The sequence below is a fragment of the Cebus imitator genome, unplaced genomic scaffold, assembly GCF_001604975.1.
Source record: "Cebus imitator isolate Cc_AM_T3 unplaced genomic scaffold, Cebus_imitator-1.0 Scaffold0, whole genome shotgun sequence".
Taxonomy (NCBI): domain Eukaryota; kingdom Metazoa; phylum Chordata; class Mammalia; order Primates; family Cebidae; genus Cebus; species Cebus imitator.
Genome location: NW_016107315.1, coordinates 1,523,914 through 1,536,009, shown reverse-complemented (window position 1 = coordinate 1,536,009; position 12,096 = coordinate 1,523,914). Strand labels below are relative to the sequence as shown.

Here is a 12,096-nt window from a genome sequence, read left to right as displayed (position 1 = left end):
TCTGGCTCTGTTGCCCAGGCAAGAGTACAGTGGCGTGATCTCAGCTCACTGCATCCTCTGCTTCCTGGGATCAAGAGACTCTCCTGACTAAGCCGACCAAGTAACTGAGACTATAGACATGCACCATCATGCCTAGCCAATTTTTGTATTTTCAGTAGAGACAGGGTTTCACCATGTTGGCCAGGTTGGTCTTGAACTCCTGACCTCAAGTGATCCACCTGCCTCAGTCTCCCAAAGTGCTGGGATCACAGGTGTGAGCCAATGTGCCCAGCCATGTGTCACTTTTATAATCAGTAAAAAAGAAGGCTAACAACAAGATATTATTTTTTTCAATTTCTGGTAAGACCAGGCCCAATTTAAATTTAAAAATACTTAATTCTGTAGATCAATGTGTCAAAAAGGTAGATTTATAAATAATGGTGTATAATGATTATGAAATTTCTATAAAAGATTTAGTTAAAAACAAGATACAACTGGAGAAATCTGTTGTATAACATTCAGTTGTAAAATTGACAGATATACCAGAATAATTTAGTGAAACAAATTTTATCTTTACACACAAAAAAAATTTATGGTAAAAGGGAAAATATTATATAAAACTTAAGAGAAAGACAATTACATCAAATATACCTCTACTACTGTCCTTTAGGATGTTATTTATTAACACATGGTGTTCTTTAACATTGATTTCTAATGCCTAATAATGCCCTTTCTTGGGCTTGTTTAAATGACAATTTACCACACTGCTTTCTGATTATAACTTATATACCTTTAAATCATAAGTTCTAGCCAAGAAGAAATTAGAACCTACTGAAAATGTAAGCTAAAGGCCTGAAAATCTAATATGAATGTGGATTTCTGAGATTTTCTGATGCGTTTACTAGTTCTCACTATCATTGTAGGTTTTAAATCAGGATCTCCTAGATTATCAATTATTTTTGCAGAAGTATAATTTACCCAAATATGAGTTTAAGACAAGATAAAGCATTAAGCGTTTGATAAATATGACAACCAGGGTACAATCAAATGCAACAAAATAGCATGTACTTCCCAAACCAGCAAACTCTAGGCTAGAAGAAAATCACTACAATTTCCTTTAGCCAGAAGGATCCACTGAGAAGGCATTTGACTACTGAAAACCTAATGCCTACCAGCTAAAGCAGCATCTTCTTCACTTTCTGAGCCATACTGAAGTGCCATCGTAATTGCTGATAAACGACCTCCTTGTACTGCTCTTTTATTACTAAAAAAAAAAAAAAAAAAAAAAAAGGCCATCAGAAGACAGGGAAGGATGTTATAATAATTAGGTTACTTTATAGGGAATAGGAACTGTTAACAATGTGTTAAGGTAAAAGAAAAATAATTTCTATTCAACTGCCTCCTTAGTTTCTTTCTGTACTTAATGGTCCTCATAATCAACCTTTAGCCAAGGAAACTTTTTTCCTCTCAGAAAAGAGGGAGTGGAAAATAAGGATTCAGTCACGGTTGCTGATAATTCTCTTTGAAGACATTCATATTTTATAACACAAACTGAATTGTAACGCTAGACATGGTGGCTCATGCCTGTAATCTCAGCGCTTTCGGAGGACGAGGCGGGTGGATCACCTGAGGTCAGGAGTTTAAGACTAGCCTGGCCAACACGTTGAAACCCGATCTCTTAAAAAATAAAAAATACAAAAAATTAGCCTGGTGTGGTAGCAGGCACCTGTAATCCCAGCTATTCAGGAGGCTGAGGCAGGAGAATCGCTTGAACCCGCGAGGTGGAGGTTGCAGAGATCATGTCACTGCACTCCAGCCTGGGCAAAGACAGCAAAACTTCATCTCAAAAAAAAAAAAAAAACACACACCCAAAACAAATTCTATTCTGAATTTAGAAAACCTAGGCTGGGCACAGTGACTCACGCCTATAATCCCAGCACTTTGGGAGGCCGAGGCAGGTAGATCACGAGGTCAAGAGATCGAGATCATCCTGGTCACCACGGTGAAACCCTGTCTCTACTAAAAATACAAAAATTAGCTGGGCATTGTGGTGCACGCCTGTAGTCTCAGCCACTTGGGAGGCTGAGGCAGGAGAATTGCCTGAACCCAGGAGGCGGAGGCTGCGGTGAGGCGGAGGCTGCGGTGAGGCGAGATCACGCCATTGCACTCCAGCCTGGGTAACAAGAGCAAAACTCCGTCTCAAAACAAACAAACAAACAAACCTATTAGTATTTAACTTCACATTTTATTGGTAACTAACATTAAACACTGCCTCACAAATGATGCTTAAGCATTGTCTGAGAGGCGATGTAAGGCTTACTTTAGTAACTCAACCTTTTTTATTTTGAGGCGGAGTTTCCCTCTGTTGCCCTGGCTGGAGTGCAGTGACATATCTCAGCTCACTGCAACCTCCACCTCCCAGGTTCAAACAATTCTCCCACCTCAGCCTCCCAAGTAGCTGGGATTACAGGTGTCCAGCACCACATCCATGGGGTTTCAACATGTTGGCCAGGCTGGTCTCGAACTCCTGACCTCAAGTGATCCCCCACCTCAGCCTCCTAACACTGTTAGGATTACATGTGTGAGCCACCAAGCCCAGCCTAGTAACGGAACCTTTTAAATAAACCATTTGACAACAAATTTTCATAACAACCCAACTATACCCAAAATATTCCTTCAAAATAGCCACTGGGAAAATACTAGTATGCATATCTTCATAAGCACAGGTCAGCTCTCGGACTAAACACTTTTTCTCACCGATAATACTTGCTAGTGGGATTTCTCTCTTCACCAAGGCTGCCTTTACTGTGTGAAGGCCCTGTCAGTCTGGCTGCAGCCAAGTTTGATGGAGTCCTATCCAGAGATAAGATAAAAATGCTTAGAAACCTGGTAGCTATGTGTGGGTACACACACACATACACTCGTACACACACACACACACGCACACACACACCCATTTTCTTCTCATCTAAATAGAAATGCTAAAATACTGAACTTCTACTGTGCAGCATATTCTGCTTCAGGTCCTGGGGACTCTGCAAGGAAAAACAGATCAGGGCTGGTCCTAGAGAGCTTCTCGTCACTGCAGTGACCAAAACACCTGGTATCGAAACAATGTTAAGCCTAGAGGAAAGCTTTGAAAGTAGTTACCCAACCTTCTCATTTCAGGTAGGGGGAAATACAATCCTAAAACTAAGACTACTTCAAGATCACAGTTCTAGTATAAGGAAAAGCCAGGATGAGTCTGTGGGTTTCCTGATAACTGGCTAAATAGCCTTACCCAAAAACCGAATATAAACTGATATTATATATAAATACTGTACTATTAAATACATATTTATTCTGTGTAATATTAACGTATAATATATATTACATATATGTATATATATTCATACTGTACAAAGCAATAAAAGTATATAGTGATGTTAAGTTTTTAAAAATGCTTATTTTTAAATAAAGCCCTTCAGCAGCAATGAAGGGGCTGGCTAAGAGTTACTACTATCTTCAGAATCATATTACCAACTGTAAGTATCATCTTGAAATGCAACACCAACCATGTTTATGTTTATTGATTTAACTACCTAGAAAATTCAGCAAATATAAAGGCAGGGGGGGTTTAGACATTTTCTTTCTTTTTTTTTTTTTTGACAGAGTCTTGCTCTGTCACAAGGCTGGGGTACAGTGGTGCGATCTTGGCTCACAGTAACCTCTGCCTCCTGGGTTCAATCGATTCTCCTCTCTCAGCCTCCCGAGGAGCTGGGACTATAGGCATGCACCACCACCATGCCCAGCTAATTTTTGTATTTTTAGTAGAGACAGGGTTTCACCATGTTAGCCAGGTTGGTCTCAATCTCTTCATCTCATGATCCGCCCGCGTCAGCCTCCCAAAGTGCTGGGATTACAGGTGTGAGCCACTACGCCTGGCTTAGACATTTTCTTAAACTTACCTCATTCGAAGACTTGACTTAGCCATTTCATGATGTTCAATTTCGGCCTTTTTCATGTAAAATATTTTTTTAATTGAATTTGCATCCTGTCAAGATGAAATTACTTGGTTTAAAAAAGGAACAGATAAAAGGACAGCTAAAACCCCCAACTCATGCTCTGGGCACCATCTACGGTACTCTTTCCACTTGGAGCAAATTTCCATACAATATCCACAAACCTGCATCCTCTAACCTTTCTGCAAGCTTCCAAAATATCTATCTTCATAAAGTTGTCACTAACTAAATGTAAGTTAAAATGCCTCCTAGTTCTTTCATGATTAGTCAAGTAATATTAAGACAAAGATCTACTGGTATAATACAGTAATGCCCCATTGTCCATGGAAGATATAACAACACCCCCAGTAGATGCCTGAAACCTTGGACAGTACCAAACCTGGAACACATTTCAGTCTATGACTTCCAGCCACAAATTTAATACCTTTTCCATCTTAACTAAGCACTTTTCATGCACTGTGGCTATAACTTTTTGCAGTCTAAGGTGCAACAATAAAACTAGCATACTTCGACCAGGCGCAGTGGCTCATGCCTGTAATCCCAGCACTTTGGGAGGCAGAAGCGGGTGGATCACGAGATCAGGAGTTCGAGACCAGCCTGGCCAACATGATGAAACCCCATCTCTACTAAAAATACAAATATTAGCTAGGCATGGTGGCATGTGCATGTAATCCCAGCTACTTGGAAGCCTGAGGCAGAAGAATCACTTGAACCAGGGAGTCGGCAGTTGCGATGAGTGGAGATTGTGCCACTGCACTCCAGCCTGGTAACAGGGCAACGGTCTGTCTCAAGAAGAAAAAAAAAAAAAAAAAACAGCAAACTTCTTTTTCCTTCTTTACCGTTTCATGAATAGCAGATTCATCTTTTTTTCTTTCTTTCTTTTTTTTTTTTTTTGGTGGAAACAGTCTTGCTATGTAGACCAGGCTGGTCTCAAGCTCCTAGCCTCAAATGATCCTCCTGCCTTGGCCTCTCAAAGTGCTGGGATTACAGGCCTAAACACAGTGCCCAGCCAGGAGATTCGTTCTTACCATAGATCTTAGCAATCTCTGCATGCTTTTTTCTTTTCCTTTCTTAAGTCAAGAACTTTCACCTTTTCACTAAAAGGAATCACTTTAAAGCATATTGAATTGCCAACATCATAAGTCTTGTCCTTTGGTGCCATTATTAAGTACAATACGGTTACTTGAACACAAGCCCTGTGATACCATAACAATCGATCTGATAACCAAGATGGCTACCTTAGTGACTAACGGCAGGTGGCATATACAGTGTGAATAGGCTGAACAAAGGAATGATTCATGTCCCAGGTGAGACAGGATAGGACAGAGGTGGATGGCATGAGATTTCATCACAATACTCAGAATGGTGTGCAATTTAAACTTATGAACTGCTTATTTCTGGAATTTTCCATTTAATACATTTAATATTTTCTGACCTTAGAACCACAGAAAAGGTGATGAACTATGGACAATGAACTCTACTTGTGTACACTGACCTAAAAATCAAAATAAAGATGCACTTTTAAGATTAAAGATTATATACATAAGTATATAAACTTATATACATAAGTTTAGAATGAATGTACTTGCTTAAGTTTCTCTTTTCTTTAAAACTTATGTTAGAAAAAATAATTAGACCCAAAAGTAAAATTCTCAAACAACTAGCACTGTACACTATCAAAATGTCCTATCCTGATATTCACTCGGAATTTCTTTTTTTCTTTTTGAGACAGAGTCTCACTCTGTCACCCAGGCTGGAGTGCAGTGGTGTGATCTCGGCTCACTGCTACCTCTGCCTCGGGTGCAAGTGATTCTCCTGCCTCAGCTTCCCTAAGCAGTGTGGTGCATGTCACCATGCCCAGCTAATTTTTTGATTTTTGGTAGAGACGGGGTTTCACCATGTTGGCCAGGATGGTCTGTCTCTTGACCTCATGATCCACCCACCCTCGGCCTCCCAAAGTGCTGGGATTACAGGCGTGAGCCACTACGCCCTGCCCAGCATTTCTTAAAATATGAAAAATAAAAGTTATCATTAACTACCAACAGCAGTTTTGAGTACTTAAGTCAGCATTCAGAAAATCTAAATGATTTCATTCCCAAAAGATTTTCTGAGCATCCTTTGGCAAATTATCAATGATATATGATTAATTCAATAACTTTCTACAAGCAATTATTCATTACAGAACTATAAAACTTCAAAGAGGGAATTTGCAAAGCAATGAAACAGTCATTTTACATTGTGTATTTTTATATATACAGACTGCTTGTTATATTTATGAAGTTTAAATGCAGGGAGTAAGTCAGTATTTAACTAAAAAATGAGTTCAAAACTAACCAGGTCGGGCATAAGGACAGAAATTCAGGTGAGTGGAACAGAACCAAGAATCTAGAAATAAACTCATACGTCTGTGGCCAATTGATTTCTAACAAAGTTGCGAAGACAATTCAATGGAAAAAGAATAATCTTTTCAATATATGGCGCTGGGATAATATCTCATGTCAAAGAATGGATTTGGACTCCTACCTTACATGTACCTCACACATACAAAAATTAATTCAAACTGGATCAAGGATCTAAACATGTTAAGAGCTAAACTATAAAATTCTCATAAGAAAACACAGGTGTATGTATTTGTGATTTTGCATTAGGCAATGGTTTATTTGATACGACACCTAAGCATCAGCAACTAAGGAAAAAATAGATAAAGTGGACTTCATCAAAATTAAAAACTTCTGTGTCAACAGACACGATCACAAAAGTGAAACGACAAGAGAATGAGAGAAAATATTTGCAGACCATTTATATGACAAGCGTATAATATCCAGAACATACAAAGAACTCTTGCAACTCAACAACAAAAAGACAGGTGACACAATTAAAAAAACGGGCAAATGATCTGGACATTTCTCCAAAAACATAGGAATGACCTAAAAATCAAAATAAAGAATAAAATTAAAAGATCTTGAACATCATTAATCATTAGGGAAATGTAAGTTAAAACCACAATGCACAATGCCATACCACTTCACACCCACTGAGATAGCTACAAGAAGAACAAAAACAAAAATGGAAAACAAGTGTTGGTGAGGATATGGAGAAATGGTAACCCCTGGATATTGCTGGTGGGAATGTAAAATGGTATAGTTTGGAAAACAGTTTGGCGGTTCTTCAGAAAGTTAAATATACAGTTACCACATGACCCCGCAATATCATTCCTAGGTATGAATCCAAGAGGAAAAAAAAAAAAAAAACATGTATAATATATGTATTTATTTATATGTCCACATAAAAATTTCGATGTGAACATTCACAACAGCATTATTTATAATAGTCAATAAGTAGAAACTATCTAAATATTATCAACTAATGAATGGGTAAATAAAATACAGTATAACCATATAGTAGAACATTATTCAGCAATAAAAAGAACATAGCACTGACAGATGCTACAACATGGATGAACCCTGAAAACATGCTAAAGTGAAGGAATCTAGAAGCAAAAAAATCCATACCCCATATTTTATGATTTCATATGTATAATATGGCAATAGGCAAACATATAGAGACTGAAAACAGATTTGAGGTTGCTTAGGGCTGGAGACGTTGGGGGGACATAAAAAGCGACTGTTGGCTGGGTGTGGTGGCTCACACCTGTTATCCCAGCACTTTGGGAGTCCAAGGTGGGCAGATCACAAGGTCAAGAGATCGTGACCATCCTGGCCAACACGGTGAAACGGTCTCTACTAAAAATACAAAAAAATTTGCCGGGCATGGTGGCACACGCCTGTGGTCCCAGCTACTCAGGAGGCTGAGGCGGAAGAATCTCTTGAACCCAGGAGGTGGAGGTTGCAGTGAGCCGAGGCTGCGCCTCTGCACTCCAGCCTGGCAACAGAGCAAGACTCCGTCTCAAAAAAAAAGCGATTGTTAATTGACTGGAGTAATGGCTGCATTGCACAACTCTATGAATATGCTAAAAACTATTAAATTAAATACCTTAAATGGGTAAAGTGGATGGTATGTGAATTATATCTCAATAAATCTGTTATATAAAAATTATTGACCTTAAATTAAACTATCTACTATTACCAATGAAAACAACAAAAACTAACCTTGAATACTTGAGAACCAGGCTCATTATAAGTTTTGGCATTTTTTGCTAGGAGATCTATATCTTTGGCCATTGCATGAATACTTTTGTAGCTTCCATTCTACAGCAAACAACAAAATACAGCAGTTCCGTTTAATGAGTGAGTACAACCTTTAAAAAAAAACCCTCTACATATTTCTAAATTGTCACCATATTCTCGGACTTTATTGGAAAGTACACAGATTAACAACATGTAAAGTCATTTTCTTTTTTATAAATTATTACGGCACCCATTTATAAGTAAGTTTTTGAGATAGGTAAAACCAGAGTTGCATTATTCTCATAAAAATAAATTACAATGTTTAAAAAGTCAGGTACCTAAGGTAAAAGTTTTATCTCACAAACACAAAGTGCTTACTATGTGCCAAGCACAGTTCTAAGTTCTTCATGAATACTAATTCTTTCAAATGGATTTAGTAGTGTGAAGCAAATCTCCCTCTAGTTACATGGACTACTTGGGGTAAAATATGAAATCAGTCCAGCACAGAGGCTAACATTTTGTGAGTACCTACTGTGTGCTACAGCTATCACATCTTAAGCTCACTCAATCCAAAATGACCCAGGAATACTCATATAGTTGCCTAAATTTACAAAGAAAATGAAAGAGGGACACATTTTTAGGTAAGAGGCACACATGACTAATGATAAGTACACAGAAATGAAAAAGACATGGCTTGGAGAGAGTGAGAAAACCAAACTAAGTGAAGTGGAAGGTGAAGGGTAGAACCATAAGCACAGGTAGGGTAAAAACAAAAGAGACACAATCCAGACAAAGGAGTGTAGCTATTCATCATGTGAGATTACCCAACAACTATGCATCCTTCGTATACTGAGGGAATCCCAGCACAGGCGTAGGGAAGGCTCTACCTCCCACAATGAGGATGAGAGTGGGCAGATGGTCACTTTGTTAGCAGCCTGGCAGCCAGGGCAAGAGGAAATAACCACAGGTCCACAGATCAGCTAATTCATGCTTAGGTCTAGAGGGACTAATGCAATGGCCAGGATTCATTCCTGACTCCTGCAATGGCAGGAATTCATTCCCAACTCTTGAAGGGGAGAAGAGTCTAGCAGTGGAACAGCAAATATCCAGGGACCACAGTGGCAAATGACAGTAGTAACAGCAATAGCACCACAAAGGCTGTGCATAATCTCAGCTGTGCCATAATGTTCCTAAGTTCTGCCTAGTATTCAAAGGCTAGTTCTTCAACCTTCCTTCCCAATAATTCTATGAGCTATCCAATACGCTTTTCAAAAATTTCTTTTCTCCTTAAGTTAGTCAGAGTTGGTTTTGTTCAACTGGTACAAGGAGTTGTGACATGCTTTAGCAGGCATTAGAAAACAAGTGAATTAAGTCTCTGAGCAGGGGACTGGCAGGAAGAAAGCCAAGGTCAGGGGGCAAGATACAGAAAGGACTAGAAAGCTTTTCATCAGAGAGGTAGGACAGATTATTCCAGTTATTTGGACATAAGAGGACAAGGACCTTGAATCGGGTGACAGCAAAAGGCGACTCTGAGACTTTTGGAAAGAAGAAAGGACAAGATAAGGTGAGAAGTCAAAGAGAGAAGACTGGGGTTGAGGTACAGATGACTAAAGATCTGATTCGATTTCCAGGATTATGAAAACATAATCCCCCTACTCAGATGTTAGAAATTCCAGGGATTTAGGAGACTTGAGTCATTCTCAGTAGCAGTTATTGGAATGATTTAAAAACCAGATGAGGCTGGGCATGGTGGCTCACGCTTGTAATTCCAACACTTAGGGAGGCCAAGGCAGGTGGATCACTTGAGGTCAGGAGTTTGAAATCAGCCTGGCCAACATGGTGAAAACCAATCTTCACTAAAAATACAAAAATTAGCCAGTCATGTTGGTAGGCACCTGTAATCCCAGCTACTAGGGAGGCTGAGGCAGGAGAATTACTTGAGTCCAGGAGGTAGGGGTTGCAGTGAGCTGAGATCACACGACTGCGTCCCAGCCTGGGTGACAGGCAAAACTCAGTCTCAAAACAAAACAAAACACCATTAAAAAAACAGATGATACATTAGGGAATCTGCATTTTATCATTCCATGAAAATTTATCCGTGGTACCAGTAATTATACACTGTTACTCTTTACTAACCTCTTAGAATTTAAAGCCAAAGAAGTTTCTCCTTCCTGGCAAACCACAGTTGCTATCAGTCTCATCTCTCAATGAGACTATGTAACACATTGTTTTCCTTTTTGCCTTACCTCCTGGGAGCAGCAAACCCTCCTTATCCTGGGAAGATCAGTGACTCATATTTACGGGGGCCTCATGCTGTACATTCTATGTGAGATGATTTATCTATATTACCACTAACCTCTATGACTCTGCAAAGTGGTGATGCTACACGCAACATACAGCAGAGGAAACAGGCAAATCACCTGACGAAAGTGACATAGCTGGTAAGTAGTAGAGCTAGAAAAAGAACCACATCAGTTCTACTCTAAATACTAAATTTCTGGTACAATTTAGCTCTTTCTCCCTATATTTTCCCTTACTTCTAATCATCAAATTTTAAAACCTAGTCAGACACACAGTATTTATTAAGCACCTACTCTGTGGAGAAACAGTGTAAGGGTTGAGAACACAGACTGGAGTCAGACTGTCTGGATTCAAATCCTAGCTCTCCTTACTAGGTGGTGATTTGGGTAAGTTACTTAACGTCTCTGGGCTTCAGTTTTCTACCTGCAAAATGAGAATACTAACAGTACTACCCTGCGGAGTTTTAAGAATTAACTAGCTAATTCACATAAAGCACTTAAAACAGTACTAGTTACATAGCAAGTCTATGTGAGTGATTAGTTGCTACTATTTACTGCTAGGGATACAGTGAAGGTGAGGGTAGAGAGAGCAAAAAAGAAAAATGTAGCATCTAATTCCACTGACCTTACACTCTAACATCCATTGTGGGTGCATTTTATTCTAACGTATCCTAAAGCTATTTCAAAGCAGATAAAAATAGACCACAAGTTACCCTGTCTACCCTGATGTGATTATTAATGCATTGTATGCTTGTATCAAAATTTCATGTATCCCATAAATATATGCACCTGCTATGCACCCACAAAAATTAAAAATAAAAATTTAAAAATGAAACGACAAAGCTTTTATTGCCAATGTATCTTTTATAAACAGAAATGTCAGTAACCAATGCTTTTTTTGTCCTAAGATGCAACCCAAAACTACAATCAGTAACATTAATTTGTTTACATGATTTGCTATTAACCCCTTACAGAGACATCTAGCTTCTGTTTTCTAAAAGCTCCTGGGAAAGATCATAGGCCAATCTGCTCTAAACCACACACATTTACATATGGTCACCTTCATACCTGTATCCTCTGAGCAATGGTCTTGAGATCTATAGGCTCCTTAATTATTGCATAATAATCTGGATATTGCTGGAAGACAAAAAGCCAGGCATGCTCAATAAGTTAAAGTATTCAGCCAATCAGAAGAGAAGGAAGTACACTGACAATCTGTTGTTCTACCAGTTAAGCAGCTTTGTGAGATTCAAGGCTAAAGACACAGCTATACAGCATGTTTATTTTATCTGAAGCAAAAAGAATTTGATTTTAAGAAGCTTCATGACCTATCTAACAGCATGACATAAAAGTTAACACTTGGTATTGAGAGTTATTATGCAACCAGCATACTATAATTTAATGTTTTTAAAAAATTCTAGGCCAGGAGACATGGCTCATGCCTGTAATCCCAGCACTTTGGGAGGCCAAAGCAGGCGGATCACGAGGTCAGGAGATCGAGACCATCTGGCTAACATGGCGAAACCCTGTCTCTACTAAAAATACAAAAAAAATTTAGCCGGGCATGGTGGCACATGCCTATAGTCCCAGCTATTTAGGAGGCTGAGGCAGGAGAATCACTTGAACCCGAGAGGTGGAGGTTGCCATGAGCCAAGACTGTGTTACTGCACTCCAGCCTGGGCAACAGAG

The 12,096-nt window shown here is 39.1% G+C and overlaps 1 protein-coding gene across 26 annotated transcripts in view; it reads right to left on the bottom strand.

Moving 5' to 3' along the window:
* PBRM1 (polybromo 1) overlaps positions 1 to 12,096 on the bottom strand; it is a 147,016-nt gene that overhangs the window by 98,808 nt on the left and 36,112 nt on the right. For 23 of the 26 annotated variants that reach the window (XM_017539828.2, XM_037736327.1, XM_037736075.1 and 20 more), the window contains 5 exons: positions 11,476 to 11,544; positions 8,090 to 8,188; positions 3,927 to 4,012; positions 2,737 to 2,832; positions 1,152 to 1,243 (listed from right to left, as the gene is read on the bottom strand). In XM_017539828.2, coding sequence (XP_017395317.1) covers positions 1,152 to 1,243; positions 2,737 to 2,832; positions 3,927 to 4,012; positions 8,090 to 8,188; positions 11,476 to 11,544 — 442 coding nt within the window. The remainder of the gene's footprint in view (positions 1 to 1,151; positions 1,244 to 2,736; positions 2,833 to 3,926; positions 4,013 to 8,089; positions 8,189 to 11,475; positions 11,545 to 12,096) is intronic. The other 3 variants (XM_017540241.2, XM_017540444.2, XM_037736698.1) reach the window with 1 other exon arrangement.